The 22022-nt window shown below is 43.3% G+C and overlaps 1 protein-coding gene across 2 annotated transcripts in view; it reads left to right on the plus strand.

Moving 5' to 3' along the window:
- VPS16 (VPS16 core subunit of CORVET and HOPS complexes) overlaps positions 1–22022 on the plus strand; it is a 157291-nt gene that overhangs the window by 10709 nt on the left and 124560 nt on the right. For both annotated transcript variants that reach the window (XM_078783671.1, XM_078783672.1), the window contains exons 2-9: positions 2736–2824; positions 3759–3859; positions 4077–4205; positions 4868–5012; positions 5561–5676; positions 6145–6267; positions 10094–10149; positions 15008–15100. In XM_078783671.1, coding sequence (XP_078639797.1) covers positions 2736–2824; positions 3759–3859; positions 4077–4205; positions 4868–5012; positions 5561–5676; positions 6145–6267; positions 10094–10149; positions 15008–15100 — 852 coding nt within the window. The remainder of the gene's footprint in view (positions 1–2735; positions 2825–3758; positions 3860–4076; positions 4206–4867; positions 5013–5560; positions 5677–6144; positions 6268–10093; positions 10150–15007; positions 15101–22022) is intronic.

The raw sequence follows: 22022 nt of genomic DNA on the forward strand, positions 1-22022 counted from the left end.
GACAAACAAAATATATAAAAAGAGGGAGCGGAATACAAGATGGGGAGAGAAGGGGAAGCACACAAACACAACATTTGAGAGCGGGGAGATGTGTGGGAGGGAGAGGGCTTGAGGGGAGGAGGCGTGGGAGGGGGGGGGGGGGGGGGGTGGGAGAAGGATAAAACACAAGGACACCAAGGACTTCCAGGACAGAAGTTGGTATTTCAAAACGGCGGAGAAGGGGTCTTCATCAATGATCTCTCCGACTCTCTTGAAAATCTTGAAAATCCTCTCTATCTCTTTGCTGACGACTCCACTCTCTGCCGCTCCATTCCTCATCCCTCAGATCAGCAGTCTGCAGCCTCCTCGCTCTCTGCAGACCTGGACAAAATCACAGACTGGGCAAACAGGTGGAACATGTCTTTCAATCCTGACAAATCTCACACCCTTACGATGTCTCTCCGAAAAGACCGACTGGACAACCCTCCCATCCACTTTCTGAATAATCCTCTCCAAGAAGTTCTGTCACTCAAGCTTTTGGGTCTCACTATCTGCCATGATCTTTCCTGGAAAAACCACATTTCAAATCTGGCCTCCAAAGCCAGTAGCCGACTGGGCATCCTCCGTCGTGCGAAGTCCTTCCTTGGCACACCTGAGCTCCTCACCACATATAAGGCTTTCATCCGCAGCTCAATGGAATACTGTTCCCCTCCCTCTGGGCTGGTGCTCCTGCCTCACACCTAGCTCATCCTCACGCTGTTGAAACCAAAGCGTTCAGAATCATTGGAATCTCCCGCGATGAAGCTACCTCCGAGGGCCTTTCACTTGCTCACCGCAGGCAGGTTGGTGGTCTTTCTGTCTTCTACAGACTCCTCTCCGGCCTTGCTCCTTCAGCTCTCTCTGGGCTCTGTCCCCCAAATATTCCTGCAGGTCGCACAAGATCTGCCTGCAACCCTCTTATGGTTAAACTGCCAAAATCAAGACTCTCTGCTCAACTTCACACATTCATTCCTCTTTTCTCCTGCCTCTGGAACAAACTCTCTCACTCTTCAATCCCACTCCTCCCTCCAGGTCTTTAAAACAGCTGTTCACCACCATCTCTTATCTTCCCCCATCCAAAACCTTGATCTTTTCTACCCCCGCTAATTTCACCCAAAATCCACTTTTTTGAAATACCAACTCCTTTCCTGGAAGTCCTTGGTGTACTGTGTTTATACTTCTCCCCCCCCCCCCCTTCCCACGCCGCCTTCCCCCAATCCCTCTCCCTCCCACACATTCCCGATGTCCCTGCTCTCAAATGTTGTGTTTATGTGCTTCCCCTTCTCTCCCCATCTTGTCTACCGCTCCCCTTTTTATATACTTTGTTTGTTTGTCTCTTTGATTTCTTTTTGTGATATATGTTAGCTCTTTCACGAGACTCAATTCTGCATACAAAAAACAAACAAAAAAACTACTTTATTGTAGATGATTAATTTTCAGACATGCTGTAATCTATATACCCTGGTGATTTTCGGTAATGCTAAGTGCTCCATTTTGTTACCCTTGCCTGAGGAGAGGGTATTGTATTTGAGTCTGTTTGTTACTTGCCGGAAAAGATTCCGGCAAGTATGTTGGTTGATTGGTTGGTTTGTCTGTCTGTCTGTCTGTCTTTGTGCGCAGTACTACGTCTACATCGTTGCACATAGAATCGCCATACTTTACACACATATTTGTCTTGCCCTGGAATAGACTGCCCAATTTTTAACTCTCTCGGCCCAAGGCCTGCATTACGACGTCATAATTTGATAATTCGACAACTACAAAACTTCATCCAATCAAGATGCAATTTCTTGAGCGCCATGTCGGCATAAACTGGTGCAGAAAAAAAATAATGATGACGTCATCGTTTAGTGGTTTGGCCGCCATCTTGGAAAAACCGAAAAACTTTGCACCTCTATATCTCCGAAAGTGCTGAATAGAAAAAAATTGAGACATGGCTCATTGTAAAGAACTCTCCATGGGGAATAAAATATGTTAATGATGATGTCATAGGTGCCTCCATTATGACGTCATAATTCGACAAGTACAAAACTTCATCCGATCAAGATGAAATTTCTTGAGCATAATCTAGGAATAAATTAGTTTAGAAAACAAATAATGATGACGTCATCGGTCACGTGGTTCGGCCGCCATATTTGTCCAAAATGGCCGATTAAAAAAAAGTACATTCCGGCAAGTCCTCGGTCTCTGACCGATTTTTCATTTGTTTGTTTGTCTGTCAGCCTAGAATAAATATGATTTTCTCTGCAAACGTTGGTCTGATTGACAGGAAATTTTCACCATAGGTGCACCTCCACCTGTATAATTTTTTAATGATAATTATGACGTCATATGTTACGTGGTATGCGTGCCATCTTGGAAAGAATGAAAAAGTTTGCACCTCTATAACTACGAAAGCGCTACGTAGAAAAAATTGGGACATGGCTCATTGTAAGTAACTCTCCATGGGGAATAAAATATGTTAATGATGATATCATAGGTGCCTTCATTATGACGTCATAATTCGACAAGTACAAAACTTCATCCGATCAAGATGAAATTTCTTGAGCGTCATCTAGGGATAAATTGGTGGAGAAAAAAAAAGAATACTCCATCTGTCACGTGGTTCGGCCACCATATTTGATTTAACACAAAAGCCTTAAAAAGCACGAAAAACACGTCCTGGCGAGGGTCTGCAATCTCTGATTCCTCTTTCTTGTTTTGTTGTTGTATTGCAGAAAAACTGAATTATACGCCATGAGTTGGAGCTCAAAGTTTGACATCAGCAATCATCTTGTAGCTGCAGCTCCTTACGGTGGCCCACTTGGTGAGAATTATAAGGATTCTTTATTTAAATAAAGGATTATTTAGACATAAATATATAAATAAGGATTCTTTAGACAAAACATCCTCAGCTTGAATGTTAACGTTTAATAAAATAAGTGATCTACAATGAAGACACAAGTTGGGCTTTTAGCGATTTTGCTACTCAATCCTTATGTTCCAATGTGCACAATTTCCTCGGGTTTTTGTTTCTCCAATAATGTAACTTCAGTTGCCTTGGTGGTGTTCCCATCTGAACAACTAGCCCATGGTGGTGGTTCAACAGGATCAAATACCAAATAATATGCTACTAATGTCCTTGTAATCAGTGGCGTAATGGTTAGAGCATTTGCTCTGAGTCTGGGAGGTCGGTGGTTCAAACCCCGGTCCAAGTTGTACCAATTTTTTTTTTTTTTGTATTAATGGTTTGCTTGACTCAGCATTTAAAAGAGATAGAGTACAGACAAACACTGCTGGGAATACAAACCACCCAGTATAACTCCTGCCCAGAACCTGCTTCTGCAGCACTGACCCTCTACAAATAGAATATGGTCCCGTGTTTTTGTGTAAGATTGATATCTACTAATATCCTTGTCATTTATGTAAAAGTACATTGTTGTCTAGTGTCTACTCATGTCTTTCTTGCATCTGATGTATGTACAAGCTCCTCCACTAGTCTTAGGTCAATGTAAAAATAATAGTATGAGGAAAGGGGAAGTAAATATTAACATAGTTGTAAACTCAGTTGCTGTCCTTTTGTATTTAAATGCAATATATATATATCAAGGGAAACTTTTGAAGAACATCAATTAAGAGTTTGAGTGTGAAAGTTATGTTGATGTTGTGGAAAACCATTTTATTTTTAACGAGGTTAAAAAAAACGATGTTGAACATAATTGGGGAGCATCAGTTGATTTTCTGATTTGTACACCATGTAGCATTGATGCAGGATATCTCTCGTCATGAGAAGGTGTCTGCCAGTGTCCGTCCAAAGGTGTCTATCTTCACCGCTTCTGGGAATGAGATCTGCAGTTTCCTGGTGTGTTGATTTGCCATCTTTACTGTTTGTGACATATATTTGTGTATATTCTTTAAAAAATTTAAATGAATATTAACGAACCAAAACTTAAAGGGCAGGTAGAGAATAGTTTGATTCAAGCCTGGGCTGAAGTGAAATGTGTTTCTCAAGTGTGCAAAAGTCCAATTAACTCCAATCCCTCCCCGATCCCCCACCCAACACCTCTTCCCAAACCTAGTGGAAGAGTGGCCGTGTGATCCACCTAGCATGGTCTCTCGCAGAAGATTTGCTCTTTGTTCAAGATGATGGGCAAGTTCTTACCTATGACATCTTTGGCTCCTACAAGGGAACCTGCACCCTTGGAAATGTGTGTATTTATTATACCTTATGATGGTGCATGTTTCCCTTTTGGAATCAGTACCTCAATCTAAAAATTGAGTGCTTGCCGTCATCGTCATCGTCATAGTCATTGTTCATATGCAGCACGTGGCTGCAAGGTAGCACCAGATTTCGCAGAGGCGTGGCAGTGCTACTGTTTCATTGGCCCCTGTGGGTTAGAGTAGGAATTTGTAGTTTGTTCTGGGTGCTCGTGATTACTTACCCTTCGCTAATCTTTAACGACTGTGGGATCTTTAACGTCCACCAACTAATGCTGGCAGATGGGGTGCCCAGTTTAGCGTTTATCTAAGCTTCTAAGGGATGGTACACATTTATGCCTCACCCTGCCTGTGAAACACAAGGATAAGAGTATATCTTGGTCAGGATTCGAACCCAGGCTGGACAAATCGGAGGTGTGTGTGTGCATAACTGCAGGCTATCCTGCAAGCCTTGTTCAGTGCTTTCTGTATGGCAGTTGTTGACATTCCACAGCGACGATCTGTTGTAGACTCTGCAAAGTTGCCTTAATCCGTTTCATTGCTCTGGGGAGGTTTCCTCTACTTGGAGTTTTGTCATTGTGCATCTGTAGTTACTGCTTGGGGATTTTTCGATATGTCCTTGTGGACTGTAACCTGCTGTTGGCTCCTCCAGGAAGTGAAGACCACCAAGGCGGCTGAAGCACGGACGTTCAGCTGTTTAAGTCATACGGGGCTTGCTGTCATGACCTCTGCCCTTCGCTTCATGGTTACAACCAACTTGAGTAAACATCGTGCCATGAACTACCCTGAGCCACCTGGTACAGCACCAGTTCCTTGACAATTTCGTTCGGAAAACTGCCTTTTGATTAAAGAGTGTGAACTCCACGATTCCTGTCTGATTGACATGCTACTTTCAAAATGTCAAGAACAACTTTATGATTGAGACAACTTCCTTTAAAGGAATGTAATGTGAGGCAAAAGTGGTTGACATTGTGACATGTTTATTTATTTATTTTATCACATGGTTGTGCAACAAAAAGTTTTTTTTGGGGGGGGGGGGGGGGGGCGAGAGAAGGAAGGAATGCTGATTAAAATGTTCTTTTTATTGCATAATGTAGCTTGGACTTGATTATATACTTCTTTGTATGGGACACATTGGCACTGATGACTTGCACCGTTAGTCATGTTCAAACTTAGGGCCGAACACGTTAAACTGCTGATACATTGACACGAGTCTTTAAAATCACCTTTTGTCCTTCACATTATCTGTCCTAAACATCTTCACCATCATTCTTGCTTTAGCCTGTCCTTTTATTTACTTTTTGAAGACTGGACGCATTACTCTCATTGTTCTTTATTCTTTCAGCACTGTGCGCTCCTCCTAGTTGCTGGGCAGCATGCTATCAGGATCGCCGTGCTATCCTCATTGTGGCCTCCGCTCACGACCTTTTCCTGCTCGAGCCAGGAAATGTCACACTTGTGGTACATCTCACTGTAATTTTATTTTTTGAAGACTTGTTTTGAAGACTTCTTTGAAGACTTGTCCAAATTTATTTTGAAGGCTTGTCAAAATCATACTTTTTTTTTGGAATGTCAGTTAACCTCTCCCTGAACATTATTAATGAGCCAGCTGCTGGCTGGGACATCTGGGACAATCAGACGGAGATGGTAATTTTTCTTTGGATTTCCTTGGTTTCCAGAATCTTGACGTTAAGCTACCTTGAAGCAGATTTGAATCCAAAACCTCTGGGATGGTAGTCCAGTATCCCCATCACTAGGCCATTTTGCTTCATTACTTATTTAGTGATATCATTTTTCTTAGGTTTTGTGGAAACATATAAATTGTACCCACATGCTGCTTTATTATGATATGGACATTTAGAGGCGTGTACCCATCATATTTTATGAGCTCACCTCTCTTTCTCTCGCTCTCCTCTCTCCTGCACCCAGACCCCACCAGGACTTTCTGTCCCTGTGAACTGTTATTTGGATGCATCTGTTTCCTTTAACGGAAAGCTGCTGGCACTCTATACCGACTCAGGCCATATTTGGATGGGCCACACAACTCTAAAGGTCACAGTCACTGGTGTTCAGCCATACCTTTTCATTGAAATGCCTTTTGGCATCGTTTATTTGTTTGCATCAGAGAAGTGAAGGGGGTTGGGGGTGAGGAAGGATAACATATTCTCCCTTATGCATGGTTCTCCATAAAATCTAGCTGTTTACTGATTTACTGACACCACCTACTGTTTTATCTGGAGTTTCAAAATAACTAGTACATTACCCGTAGGGTGATTGTATCACCTCCCCCCACCCCCCTTACCTGTGACAGGGTAACCTTTCTCACCTGGTACCATTTTTATGATTCCACAACAGCAGGAGCCCTTTAAAATAAGCATGACACACATGGGTGGCCACATGTACGGTGCCTTTTATAGTTCAATAAACCCTTAAATATCGTGGGCGTGTATGTTCCTGGAAAATGCAGTGACAGATGAAACTAATTTCCGATGAGAATAAGGGGTTTATGTTCCTGGGCGTCGAGAAAATATGGAGGAAGGTTGGAGGCAGCTAAAATAAACACATCACAATTGAAATAAACATATAAAATAAATATAAATCGGCTTTGTGATGAAGTCTCCTGCTGCGTTAAAGCAGGTTAAATGTTCAGAGGTGATTAAGCTTGCCGCTTCGCCCCCATAATTCCTCCCCTATTAATCTCTTAAATCATTTATTTTGTAATCTCTCAGTGTGCTTTCTTTTATAAATCGTTCTGAAACTTCGTAACCCAGTGAATAAATAAAATTTAAATAATCACTTTTGTCCATTGTTTTAGAAGGCGCCTTTTCATTATTAACGGTATGAAACAACAAAAGGTCATGGTGCTAGATAACCATCAGAGTTCAGCTCAACAGCCGTGATTGGTCGAAATTAAACACCGCGATAGCCAAATCCGATAGGTTAAACCCATGATATTGTAAGGGGTTACTGTATAGATAGATAAAATAAAGGTGACACACATGGAAGGACACACACACACACACACACACACACACACACACACACACACACACACACACACACACACACACACACACACACACACACACACACACACACACACACATACACCCTTCTATAGTGTGGATAGAATAGTCAGAAATAATATAGCAAACCGTAACTCACAGTAAAAGCCCTACTTGAGAGGATGCCACATAGTTATTTGGCGGTGGAAAGACAACAGACCGCTGCCTTGATCACTGAGGCCTATCTTCACAAGGCCCGTTATTCCTCTCGGCTAAAAATCCTTTTAACTGTCACTCTTGTTGTTTTGCACTGAAGGGAAAACCTGTAGGGAGGGCATGGAATTGTGACTATGATAGCTCCAAAGATGTACAGTCACGTGAAAAAGTAAGTACGCCCCATGTAAAGTTTTGACCTTTTCAACATATTTCAACATACAGCTATTTGATCTTCATTTCAACAATATTGATAGATAAAGGTGATATAATATAACAAATATCATGAAACATTTACATTTTGTAGTCCATTGTATAATTTAAATAAACATAAATGCAAATTTCGCATGTGGAAAAAGTAAGTACACCCCGACATTTATCACGACTTCAAATACCTAAAATAAGAATCAGGTGCACCAGCTCAGGTGCAAATGATTAGAACATCGTTAGAGAGGATCTTGGAGGAACCGGTCTTATTTAAACCTCAGACATTTAGTTTGGTTTGCTCTTTGTTGTTTAAGTGTGCGGCGTCACCAGGCCTAGATCAAAAGAGCTCTCCGAGGCCTTCAGAAAGAAGGTTATAGATGCCTACGAGTCTGGGAAGGGATTTAAAAAGATCTCCAAACAATTTGAAATCAATCATTCGACTGTCGGGAAGATCATCTACAAGTGGAGAAGATTCCAAACAACTACCAACTTGTTCAGGCCATGCCACCCCAGCAAGTTCAGCCCGAGAGCAGGCCGCAAGATGCTGAAAGAAGTCTCTAAGAACCCCAGAATGTCATCATGGGACCTACAGGTAGCTCTTGCCACTGTTGATGTCAAAGTGCACGAGTCTACCATTAGAAAGGGGCTACACAAATTTGATCTACATGGGAGGTGTGCCAGGAGGAAACCTTTGCTGTCCAGAAAGAACATCAGGGCAAGACTAAAGTTTGCCAATGGACACCTCGGCAAAGACCAGCACTTCTGGAACAATGTGTTCTGGACAGATGAGTCAAAGGTAGAGCTATTTGGCCACAGTACCTGAAGACATGTTTGGCGAAAACCAAAGACACCATTTGACCCCAAGAACCTGATACCAACTGTAAAGCATGGTGGTGGAAATATGGTTTGGGGCAGCTTTGCTGCATCAGGGCCTGGGCAGCTCACCATCATATAATCCACTATGAATTCTTCATTGTACTAGAGGGGTGCTTGAGGATAATGTGAGACCATCTGTCGGCAAGTTGAAGCTCAACCGAAGGTGGACCTTGCAATATGACAATGACCCTAAACATACCAGTAAATCCACCAAGGAATGGCTGAAAAGAAAGAAATGGAGGGTTCTGGAATGGCCAAGTCAACGCCCGGATCTAAATCCCATCGAGATGTTGTGGGGGGATTTGAAACGAGCTGTGCATGCAAGAAACCCCTTAAACATCGCACAGCTGAAAGAATTCTGCATGGAGGAGTGGGCAAAAATTTCTCCCAGTCGATGTCAGAGACTGGTAGACAGTTATAAGAAACGCCTACTTGAGGTTGTTTCTGCCAAAGGGGGCAATACCACCTATTAGAGCCAAGGGTGTACTTACTTTTTCCACATGCGAAACTTGCATTTATGTTTATTTAAATTATACAATGGACTACAAAATGTAAATAAAACCAAAAAAACTACAAAATGTAAATGTTTCATGATATTTGTTATATTATATCACCTTTATCTATCAATATTGTTGAAATAAAGATCAAATAGCTGTATGTTGAAATATGTTGAAAAAGTCAAAACCTTACATGGGGTGTACTTACTTTTTCACGTGACTGTATTTGACTTTGCATAGCAGTAAGTATCAACATCGCAGCCGTAGTATAGATATTGTGGGCGGACTGTCTGTCTAACCGACGAACTGTCTAACCAAGGGGTGGAACTCGGACGGACGCATGCACAACTCATTTTATAGTATAGACTATACAACTTGGAAAAGCTAGATTTTACCTTGTCGTTAATAAGCTGCTTGAGGTACATGTATGTTTCGTTTCGTTCATTTTCCCACCGTAAAACTGATCCTTCAATGGTGCGAAAATGAAAATGGGACTGTCCTACTATGCTGCTCACCAAGTGCAGCAAACGTGCTCCCAAAATGAGCAAGTACACCAATAGGATGGCTTGAACCATTTCGGATCATTATGTGCTTGACGAAAACTCCTGTTGCATTTGACATACACCTACTTTTACAAATGTGGACAACCCTGGATATGTGCATTCGTAATAAATGGATGGCCCCGAGTAAGTGTTGAATTTAATTGACTTTAAAATTTATGATCATAAATTGAATGCCATTGGGTCATTTTCAGAGCTTTGCATGTTGGGGTTCCTCAATTTACTTTGTAATTAGACTCCTCAATGAATTGTCAATCCTTTCGGTTTTGAACCTACAGCAGGATGGAATGAAAAACACAAAATAGGGCAAAATGGAGAAGATTGTCATGGGGACCGCAAGGCTAACCCCCGCTCTTGCAGGGAAAATGGCCTTAAAATGCCTGTTGTTGTTGTTGTTTGTCGCAGGATGGAATGACAGGGTCCACTCTAATCATATAACCTTAAAACCTCCTATTTTGGGGAAGATGAAAGTTGTTGTGAGGCAAAAGTTCTAACATGTCCTTGGTTGTCTTATTTGCAGGAGAAAATCGGAGAATTTGAAACGAGAAACCCAATGCGGCCTGTACAGCTGGAATGGTACGTGTTCCTGCTTTACGTGGGCTGTCTTATCATGGGACAAATATTGTAGTATTTTGATTGTGTAATATTACAAAGGAGGAATCCCATCCTGCTATTTAGAATTAGCAGCATGTGCGATTACACCAATAATGTGTACTCGTTAAAAGTGTTTGACCTAGTCAACATCGCGTGTGTGTCTGTCTGTCTGTCCTCTCTCTCGTGCCTTGTTTTCCCATTATAACCTTCATTAACCCTTTCTTCTCATAAACAAAACTTTATTTCCTTTTTCATTTCTCCTCCCATTTGTGAAACGGTCTCTTCGATCCCTTCCCCTCAATGGACCCCCTCCCCCAATCTCGTATTGGTCCCACCTGCAGTGTGCTAATGTGCTTGGCTCATTACTCTTGCAGTTGTCATCTTTTATATGCAGCATATGGCTGTGGGTTAGACCTGGATTTTGCAATTTGTAATTCCAGGATGCCAGCGATAGCTTGCCGAATCTTCATGCAAGACTGTGGGATTTTTAACATGCTGGCAGACAGGACACCCAGTTTAACATCCAATCGAGGGCCGGTACACACATTTATGCCTTGCCCTGCCTGCGAACCACCAGTATTCCGGTTTATAGTTTGGTCGAGATTTAAATCCAACCTGGACAGCTCAGAGACAAGTGTGCGTACCTCTAGGCTATCCTGCCAGCCACACTCCTACAGTATTTGTTTCTACTTTTCGTATTGGTAAATGTATTGTTGCGGATCTGTCGCCGGCCTTCTCCCCTTACCAAAGGGGGATTAGTCCCCTTGTCTTTGACTGACCAGGCGCGACCCGAGACCTATGACGTCCCTTCCGGACAGCGCGAAATAGGGTATCAGGACCAAATTCGCTATTACCTAAATACTTGCGCTGCCCTGAAGCGAGGAGACAAGCCTCGCACGAACCACGTGTGTTGATACGCCGAGCGGTTGCGTACACGCGATCCGTGCCGTTTAGATGGTGGAACCCGATTCAAGCAGTTCTTATTCGTACCACGCTTAGTCAATGGAGAAATCACAAAGGCGATCGAATTGGAAAGCAAAGGAAGAACAGGTTTATTTACACTATACACAATGATTCAAGAGCAGAGACAGAGCAAATCCTTGAAAACAGTCTTACTTAATACCCAAGGACACGGGCCCGTCTCACACACACACTCACACAGGGCTTGCTGATGAGCAGGTTGATGTTCACCAGCGCGTCCAGGGATGGCTTCCGTGCAGCTCTCTCTCCGGTCCCCGGCACGTCCTTTGGAGGTGGAAGTCGGTGAAGCAGGAGCTCTCCTCGTGTCGTCTGAACGGAGCTAGTTATCACGTGGCGAATTGGTAGGGAGCGGACTTTGAGGCGGCTTGCGGTTATTCACTTGCGGCTATAGCCGCGCTTACTCGCGTGGGTGAAAAGCGCAATATGCGTTACCGGTGCGTCTGGCTGCGCCCGCATACTTTGTACAGTTTAACGCCTCTTCTTCTCTCTCTCTGCACAAGTCCTCAAACAATGTGCGTATCCTCCGCAAGTTCTCAAAACAACGAGCTTATCTTGCGAGTCCGAACCCTTTCGCCACCGCCGTTCAAGTCCTCGTCCTGCTGTTAAGTCCTCTATCTCTCTCTCTCTCTATCCCCTCTGCGAGTCCTTTCGAGGGCTTTGCGCAGCGACTTATATAGGCACGCACCGCGAACCTTCTTGAACTCACCAGACGTGCCTCACCACGCCCTCACGCCATGCCGCTAGAGCCCTGATTGGCTGGTGGCTCTTACCGTCATCGCCTTCTGCCGCTTCCGATCTCAACGCCGCCCCCACCCTTTTTAGGCCTACCTCGTGTTACTCGACTAGTGGGCTGCCAATGCTTAACAAACTGGATCGAGGCTAGGGTGGCTGGGAAATCGGTGGCAAGTAGAGCCTATTTTCCTGTCTTTACACAACGCAGGCACTAAGAGGGGAAATGGCCTATTCTTACACATACTAAGACATAACTATACTACAAATGGGCCTTTATGTTGTTCGTGTGACTAACTATGGGGGGCAAACCTTTAACCTTTAATGACTTCATTGTGCCAATCTCAAAACCGTAGCAATATTTATGAGACTGAAATGTTTAGCTTTAAGATGTGTTTCCCTGCTTGTATAAGTAGAGAAGAACTGTGTGTAGTTATAGTACCTCTCTCCTCCTGCACCATGTGCATCTACCGGCCTCCTCTTGCCATATTTTTCCCTTTACCGTGCGCATCTATCGGTGTCCTCTTACACTATTTTCCCCCCCCCCCCCCCCCAAACCTTGCAGATTCATCCTAACCCTCATTTCCTTCTCCTTCAACCCTATAATTACCCTCGCCTGAGGTGAGGGTATTGCATTTGAGTCCATTTGTTACTTGCCGGAAAAGATTCCGGGGGGGGGGGGGGGGGGGATATATGAAAGGATCGTTCTGAGGGGGTGTACATGCTTTTGAGCTGTCTTATTTGGGTATGATTCCCGACAACTATATTGGTTCATTGCATCAATGAGTACACCAGCTTTCAAAGGGGTCTTCTATCGTTTGCTGTTTGAAGTGAGACATTGCATGGTGCCTTTCAAAAAGATTAGACCATTGTGTTATGGGACCTTTAATATCCCCAAAAGTCCTCGGTGTCTGACTGATTTTTCATTTGTCTGTTTGTCTGTCTGATTGTCAGATGCACAGAATAAATATGATTTTCTCTGCAACTGTTGGTCCAATTGACAGGAAATTTTCACCCCCGGTGCAACGCCACCTGTATAATTTTGTTTTATGATAATTATGATGGCATAGGTCACGTGGTTCGGCCGCCATCTTGGAAAAACCGAAAAACTTTGCACCTCTATATCTCCGAAAGTGCTTAATAGAAAAAATTGAGACATGGCTCATTGTAAAGAACTCTCCATGGAGAATAAAATATGTTAATGATGATGTCATAGGTGCCTCCATTATGACGTCATAATTCGACAAGTACAAAACTTCATCCTATCAAGATGAAATTTCTTGAGCATAATCGAGGAATAAATTAGTTTAGAAAAATATAATGATGATGTCATCGTTCACGTGGTTCGGCCGCTATATTTGTTTTAACACAAAAGCCTTCAAAAACCACTGAAAATACATCCTGGCGAGGGTTTGCATTCTCTGATTGCTCTTTCTTGTTACCTTCGCAAAAGCGGAAGGTTATGTTTTGATCGCTGTGTATTTATTTGTATGTCTGTGTGTGTGTGTGTATGTTATTCGCATAACTCAAAAAGTATTCAACCGATTCGCATGAAATTTGGTGGGATGATAGGTTATTATCCGGGAACCATTTGATTAGATTTTGGAATCGATCGGGTCAAAGGTCAAGGTCAAGGTCATGAAAAGGTCAAAATCGTCTTTTTACCATAGCGCGGTCAATTTGTGTCCAATTTGTATGAAACTAATGCCAAAATGTTCAGAATTCAATGCCCAATCTTGTGATATGCGACATGACACTCCATGACATGGTAATGGTAATGACATGGTAATTCCATGACATGGTAATTCCATGACATGGTAATGTTCAGGGAACTTGTTTCACGAACGTCCGGCTTTGGACATGTATAGTTATGTACTTGTCAGAAAAATATAATAAAATACATATCAACAGAACAACCATTTCTCTGTCTCATATTTTTGCAGCACTTCGCAGCACATAGAGTCCAAATGTTATCAAGTACCACCACATGGATGTGATTACAATATCAAACTTTTGGCGGGATAGAATGGTTTAATTTGAAACAAATCTTCCCGCATGACAACGTAGGTGTGGCTTTGCTACACAGATCTTGTAGTCTTTTATTTTGGCAACAAAAGTAGCTGCGGCGAAGGTATGCGCTCTACCGAGTGCCCGTTCTAGTTTGAGGCTTGTGTTTTGGGTCGGCACATGTCGTGCTTTGTCCCAGCTGGTCATGTCTATTTCTGGCAATTGCAGCACATTTTGAACATGGTTTGTGTCATTCAGGTTCATTGTTTTACTGAATGCCTTGGTTATCAACACAAGGTTTTGCAATGCATTATTCATTGACTTTTAATTGCTTTGTTCAACAATTTAATTGATTACATTTTTTTTTAGTAACTTGCACAAAATTTGAGTTTCTTTTCAATAATAGGTCTTTTTTTTTACCTCGCTACCAAAGGTGGATGGAGGTTATGTTTTCAACCCTGTCTGTCTGTCTGTTTGTTTGTTTGTCCGTTTGTGAACAAGAGGGAGAGGGCTTGGGGGGAGGAGGCATGGGAAGTCGAGGGGTGGGGGTTGGGGGGTTATGATCATACATAGCAGGATATCTCAAAAAGTTATGGAGGATTTGGACTAAACTTGTTGGACAGGTTGGGTATGTGACAAGGAAGAATCGATTAAATTTTGGTGAAGATCAGGATCAAGCTAGTAAAAATTTTTTTTAGTGAATCTTCACCATTGAGTGATATGGCCAACCAGGTGGAGGTATGTTCTCTACTGAGAGCTGTTCTCGTCTTTTCATTGTAATCGTTTTTCGATTTGGCAATGGATTCCATTTCCATTCAATATGTTTTAACGCTGGACATATAAATGTATGTTTTTCTTTTTTTCTTTGTAAAACTTCCCGAAAATGATTCCTGTCTTCCATAGCTTTTGGATTACAAAAGGGGCATTTACATATATGGGAAAGGGATGGATTGAAAAAAAATAAAATAAAAAAGGACCAGAGTGAATGGGGTAAATGTGGTTGTAATGTTGACTCAATAATATGTATTCCTTTGTTAATTATCTACTACCTCCTCCCATTCTTTACCCTGACTGTCGCTGGCCATATACACCACCAATGGATGAATGGTTTTTCGCTGAGCAGGTGTGACAATGTGGATGGCTCGGTTCCTGCTGTCGTGGCCATGTGGGATGAAATGCTGCTTGTGGCTGGGCCAAAACGGGATCTGCAGATTCAATATCCTTCCAGGAAAGGGAATATTGTATTCGGTTCATCGAGCAGTTAAACACCTTGCATTAATGAAAGGATCGTTCTGAGGGGGTGTACATGCTTTTGAGCTGTCTTATTTGGGTATGATTCCCGACAACTATATTGGTTCATTGCATCAATGAGTACACCAGCTTCCAAAGGGGTCTTCTATCGTTTTCTGTTTGAAGTGAAACATTGCATGGTGCCTTTCAAAAAGATTAGACCATTGTGTTATGGGGTCTTTAATATCCCCAAGTTAAATGCAGATGGGGCAGCGGATTTTTTTTTTTAAATCCAAATTCAATGTGCTGCATGCCCCGTAATGCAGCAGCATCATCCCCTCGACCACCCCCATACTGCTGTTTAAAATGTATCATAAAGACAGGTTTTAATTAGGTTTGAACCCAGTTTTAATTAGGTTCCCGGATTGAAGGGATAATAAAATGTAAACTGTTCAGCCTGACAGGGGTTGTTTATTTTTGTTTATTTTTTTTTTTGTTTGTATACTGAATCGAGGCTCGTGAAAGAGCTAACATTTATTTCACAAACAAATCAACCAGACAAACAAAATATATAAAAAGAGGGAGTGGAAGACAAGAAGGGGAGAGAAGGGGAAGCACACAAACACAACATTTGAGAGCAGGGAGATGTGTGGGAGGGAGAGGGCTTGGGGGGAGGAGGCGTGGGAAGGGGGGGGGGGGTGGGTGGGAAAAGTATAAAACACAAGGACACCAAGGACTTCCAGGACAGAAGTTGATATTTCAAAAAAGTGGATTTGGGGTGAAATTAGCGGGGGTAGAATAGATCAAGGTTTTGGATGGTGGTGAACGGCTGTTTTAAAGACCTGGAGGGTGGAGTGGGATTGAAGAGAGGGAGGGAGTTTGTTCCAGAGGTGGGAGAAAAGAGGAATGAAGGAGTGGAGGTGAGCAGAGAGTCTTGATTTTGGCAGTTTAACCATAAGAGGGTTGCAGGCAGATCTTGTGCGACCTGTAGGAATATTTGGGGGACAGAGCCCAGAGAGAGCTGGGGGGGGGGGGGGGGCAAGGCCAGAGAGGAGTCGGTAGAAGACGGAAAGACCACCAACCTGCCTGTGGTGAGTGAGTGAAAGGCCCTTGGAGGTAGCTTCATCGCGGGAGATTCCAATGATTCTGAACGCTTTGGTTTTAACAGCGTGAAGACGAGCTAGGTGTGAGGCAGGAGCACCAGCCCAGAGGGGAGAGCAGTATTCCATTGAGCTGCGGATGAAAGTCTTGTATGTGGTGAGGAGCTCAGGTGTGCCAAGGAAGGACTTCGCACGACGGAGGATGCCCAGTCGGCGACTGGCTTTGGAGGTCAGATTTGAAATGTGGTTTTCCCAGGAAAGATCATGGCAGATAGTGAGACCCAAAAGCTTGAGTGACAGAACTTCTTGGAGAGGATCATTCAGAAAGTGGATGGGAGGGTTGTCCAGTCGGTCTTTTCGGAGAGACATCGTAAGAGTGTGAGATTTGTCAGGATTGAAAGACATGTTCCACTTGTTTGCCCAGTCTGTGATTTTGTCCAGGTCTGCAGACTGCCGATCTGAGGGATGAGGAATGGAGCGACATAGAGTAGAGTCATCAGCAACGAGGTAGAGAGGATTTTCAAGAGAGTCAGAGAGATCATGGATGAAGACCAGAAAAAGCACAGGGCCCAGAACACTGCCTTGGGGAACTCCAGCCTGAACAGGAAGAGGAGATGAGAGAAACCCATTCAGGGCCACACGTTGACTACGACGAGAAAGGAAGTCCGCCAGCCATGCGTGGAGATTTCCATGGATACCAAAGGAGGAGAGTTTGGTGAGCAGAGCGGGGTGCCACACCGTATCGAAGGCATGTGATATGTCAAGGGAGACAGCTCTAATTTCCTGTTTGGCATTGAGGACCATCATCCATTGTTGAGAAAGCAGAAGCAGCATGTCCAGAGTAGAGTGACCAGGTCTGAAACCAAATTGATGATCAGAGATCAAGCCATTGGAGAAGAGGAAAGATTTCATATCTGAAGCAATGATGGATTCCATTGGGGATTGGGAGAAGGCTGATTGGTCTGTAGTTGCTAGGATCTGTTTTTGCACCTTTTTTGTGCAAAGCGGTGATGTTGGCTGATTTCCAAGCAGATGGCAGATGACCTTGAGCAAAAGAGAGGGTGAAGAGAACAGAGAGAGGGAGTGAAAGAGCGGAAGAACAGGATTTTAGGACCCGTGGGCTGATGCCGTCAGGTCCAGTTGCAGAATCAGACTCGAGGGTTGACAGAAACTTATCCACCTTGTCAGGAGGAAAGAACACAGAGTCCAGGAGCAGCTGGGTACGACTGGTTACGGTGGGTACAGAGAGGGATGGGTTTGGGACACAAGATTTAGAGGCAAACACAGAGTTGAGGCATTCAGCTTTTTCACGTGCGGAGTCAGCCGTGTAGCCATTTGAGGTTAGGGAGGGGATGGAGGGGGAACAAACACCAGAAACAGATTTGACCAGACGCCACCAGCATTTGGAAGAGGGAGACAGATAAGAAAGTTCGGTCTTGAGAACGGAGAGATATTGTTTCCTGGCTCTCCTGAGGGTGGACACACACTTGTTTCGGGCTTTGTGAAAGGAAATGAGATTTCCTTCCATTGGATTTGCTTTCCAGGAGACGAAAGCAAGTTGTTTCTGGGCAACAGCCTCACCACAAGAATCCGTGTACCATGGACGGGAGGAAGGGTATGACAACTGAAGACAAGATAGGATAAATCTGTGCATGAGAGAGAGCAATTTACTTTGGAAGAATTCCCAGGATGAGTTGATGTCTGAGGCGGTAGAGATGGGAGACCAGTCCAGATGATTGATGGCTGCTTGAAGACCGTGCCAGTTGGCCTGAGTGAAATGCCAGACTCGTCGACGCTGAGGAGGCTCTCTGAGAATGGTCAGAGAGATGTTCACTTTAACAAGCACATGATCAGATGAGCCGATTGGAGCAGAAGAAGTGCAGCAGACATTTTCAGGGAAGTTAGTCATAACCAAGTCCAGAAGAGAAGATGCTCCGTTAACTGAGATCCGGGTCGGGAAATTGACAGATTGTGTCAGTCCCAGTGAGTCGCAGAAGTCCTTTGCTGAAGAGCCATGGCTGGTGAGAGAGGTACCCACACCCAGCCAACTGGCATGGTGACAATTGAAATCACCACATATGAGGAAGAGAGAGTTGGGATGGGTAGATAGAAGTTGGTCCATATTATCAGACAGCGAGATGTAGATGTAGATGGAGACATCACTGTTTGGTGGACAGTACCGGTACAACACACATATGAACAAAAGGTGGGAGCGAAGGGGAAGCCGTAGCCAAAGGTATTCCTGGGGGTGAGGTGGAGAGAGGGCAGCGAGTGAGGAAGAGAGTTTTTTTATAAATATAGCAACCCCACCTCCAGGACGAGGCTCAGGTCTATCATACCGGAGGAGGGAGTAACCTGGGAGAGACACCAAGGAATCAGAGAAATCATGCAGGAGGAAAGTTTCTGTTAAGCAGATCACGTCTGGTTTGTCAGAAGCAACCTGTATGGAGAGATCAGTCAAGTTTGAGCGAAGGCCCTGGATGTTTGAGGTCCATACCGTTGATGAAGAGGAAGGGGGAGCATCGGATACAGAACAGGGGGGGGGGGGGGTAGGGTAAGATGTGGAAGAGGAGGAAGAGGTAGGGAGAGCTGTTGAAGGTGTGTCAGATTTCAGAATAGCTTGGAGAATGGGAAGAATGGGGCGGACAAAAGGTTTGATGGTGATTGGGTGAGGCACATTGAGGTGTTATTTGAGGAGGGGGAAGAGCGAGGCAGAAGGTTGGGGGAGATGAAGGTGAAAGTTGGAAGAAGCGGGGAGGACGCTTTGAGGAGGAGGGGTGAGAGGGGAGTCTAGGAGGGGAGGAGCGAGGGAGAGTCTCGGAGGGGATGGGTGTGGGGGGAGTTTAGGAGGGAAGGGGCAAGAGGGGAGATTTGAAAGGGATGGGTGATAGGGAAGATTTGGAGGGGAGGGGCAAGGGGCTAGATTTGGAGGGGAGGGGTGATGGGGAAGTTTTGGAGGGAAGGGGTGATGGGGAAGATTTGGAGGGGAGGGGCAAGGGGGAAGATTTGAAAGGGATGGGTGATGGGGAAGGTTTGGAGGGGAGGGGTGAGGGGGAATATTTGAAAGAGATGGGTGATGGGGAAGATTTGGAGGGGAGGGGCAAGGGGGTAGATTTAGAGGGGAGGGGTGATGGGGAAGTTTTGGAGGGGAGGGGTGATGGGGAAGTTTTCGAGGGGAGGGGTGATGGGGAAGATTTGGAGGGGAGGGGTGAGATTGGATTTTGAAAAGTGTATGATTAATGGGAAACGAACATTTATTGCAAAATGAGTTTCTTGCGACCTTCGAGTCAAAAATAAGTTTGAGGACGCTGACGGAGGGGTGGAGTGCAGGAGAGTTTCGGGAATGTAGAAAAAAGGAACTGTAAGAGATGGATTTTTTTTTTTGGAATGAATAGATTTGGTGAGCAAGTCGAAAGCATCCTTTTATAGAAGAAGAAGAAAAAGGTGTTATAATATACGACAGAATACAGTTCTTCAGGGGAAAGTTTAAACATTTTTAACAACGTGATCACGAACAACGTGATCGAAGAACAAAGCACAATGTATGTGCTTTACTGTGTGCCGTTGTAGTTGATTCTGTTTGTAATTTAGTTAGTAAAATGTGTAATTTTAGGTTATCTGCAAATCGTTTGAGTACAAGGTATGACAGGGTTGTGGTTATCTTGGACATCAAGATTTTTTTTTTTTTTTTTTTAAATAGTCGAGGCTTATTCTCACTTGATCAGCCTAAACCGTTGTTTTAAGTAAACATAATGTTCCTAAAGATATTCAGGATCTGCACGTGAAGTATGTGATAGCTCCAGCTGATAAAGTGGGGATTAAATTTTGTTGTTGTTGAAAACAAGTTTTACAAAAGATTTATTAAAGGAGTTAGGTATTGATGTACAGTAATTACTTTCACACATATAGGTAAGGTATATACTCTGTGCTGTATGAATGCCCCTCTCGGATATTATCGCTGAGCATTGGGATTTTTTGCATAATAATTTTAACAATAAATGCAAAGGATAAGTTTATGTATTCCCCAAATTTTTCTGGATCCCCAAGCTTCATATTGGTGTATAGTGGGTGTTGGGTGATGTCCTACCAAGCAGTTGTTGGTTATAGTTAACTGAGGTTTACGAGGTGTTGTGGAACAATTTAGGAAATACTGTTTAGCATTTAGTAAGAATTCTGTTGTGAACACTTTGTGGAGTATTAGTTCTACATTATAGTTCTTAGATAGGATTAGATGCCATAATATTAAGTCAGTTGAGGGTTTTGATTTTTCCACTTTGGATGCAAATTTGAATTTGGCACTTGTTACCGGATACACTCTTTTTCGTGTAATTAATGAGTTTTTTCACTCTTTTAATAAATTTCTATGTTTAGGTTTTATAGGTCATTCTTTTCTCTGAAAAAATAGAATTGTACTGGTTTTAATAATTGTTTTGACCAATATAAGTTTAAGGTTGCTGTCAATCTTGTTTTAACACTTTTGAGTCTTTCTGTGAGATCAATGTTCAACAAATAAAGGGTATTGCAATGGATGGGAACTGCAGACCCTCTTGGTGGACATTTTCCTTGTTCACTGTGAGTTTTCATTGATGCAGCTGAAGCAGATGATGGAGAATAAATTAGGCCTAGCTGAAATGTTATCTCCTCCATACCATTATATACGAGTCGTTGCTGTTTGCGTGCTTCATTATAAATTATTTGATAAGCTGAGTCACAGGATTTACACAAATAGTCTGATAGCAGATACAACTAGGAGTGATGATAGTGTTGCTGCATATCTGGATCTCTTGGTTAGAGTTGGACAGAATGGTTTTTGCATAAGTGTATGTCATAATGTTGACTTTTAGTTTCCCAGTCATCTTGTGTATATTTCCGCTTAGCAATGTACCAATTAAAATAGGTTATAGTATTTTTTCATCTCAACTCGATAGATTTGCAAGAATTTGTTCGATAAAGAATTATTTTGTGGTTTGTTCTAATAGGAAATATTTACGAACATTATGTTTGCTTAACATAATGGCTTATTGGCTTCCGCTTCCAGTCCCTCGAGCGAGGAGGCTTGCTTCGATATCTCCACGACATCAAAGTTTGAGTATTTTCCCATTCATGTCTTTGTCAAATTTCCACTGGTTATTTTATCGAGTATGTGTTATTGTGTGTTTCTATTTAGTTTTGGTTTTGTAATTATTGCAAATTTGTGTGTAATTAGTTGTTTTTTGTTCGCACCTTGTTTCTTTAATTTTCTTTTCTCCCCCCAACCTCTCACGAACATCTTACCCTTTGTCCAACGTTTTAAAAACAAAACAAACAAATAAACAAAAAAAAGCAAAAAAAATTCTTTATTCATTCTTTCTCTCCTCCCGGACACGTGCTTGTTCGCTCTCCTCCTCGTCTCGACTTGTGCCCCGCCCCCTATATCTCGTTTTTCTTCCACCTCTGCTCCTTCTTTCTCAAATCCACGTCCTCACTTAGAGACTTTTCCCAGATTATTTTTCATGGTTTTGTTTAAATATTATTTAAATATGTTTCAACTGTATCCGTGATGCTGACGCCGCCCTCCCCCCACCCCCCACACCCCCCCCCCCCCCCGCCCTCCAGAATTTCCATGTTTTAAACGTATCCCAGTGTGTAACCTGGATTAGAATAGGTACACCGTAGCCCTGCGTGTCGTAAGAGACGACTAAGAGGGTTGGCGTCAGGAAGGGCATCCGGCCATAAAAACATTGCCTCAAAAAGAGAACCATGACAATTACAACTACATATGGGCAGGGTACAGCCCGAAATGGAGATCCGTTTCTGAGGTTTGGGACA

This window comes from Myxine glutinosa, chromosome 8 (genome assembly GCF_964187855.1).
Source record: "Myxine glutinosa chromosome 8, kmMyxGlut1.1, whole genome shotgun sequence".
NCBI lineage: Eukaryota > Metazoa > Chordata > Myxini > Myxiniformes > Myxinidae > Myxine > Myxine glutinosa.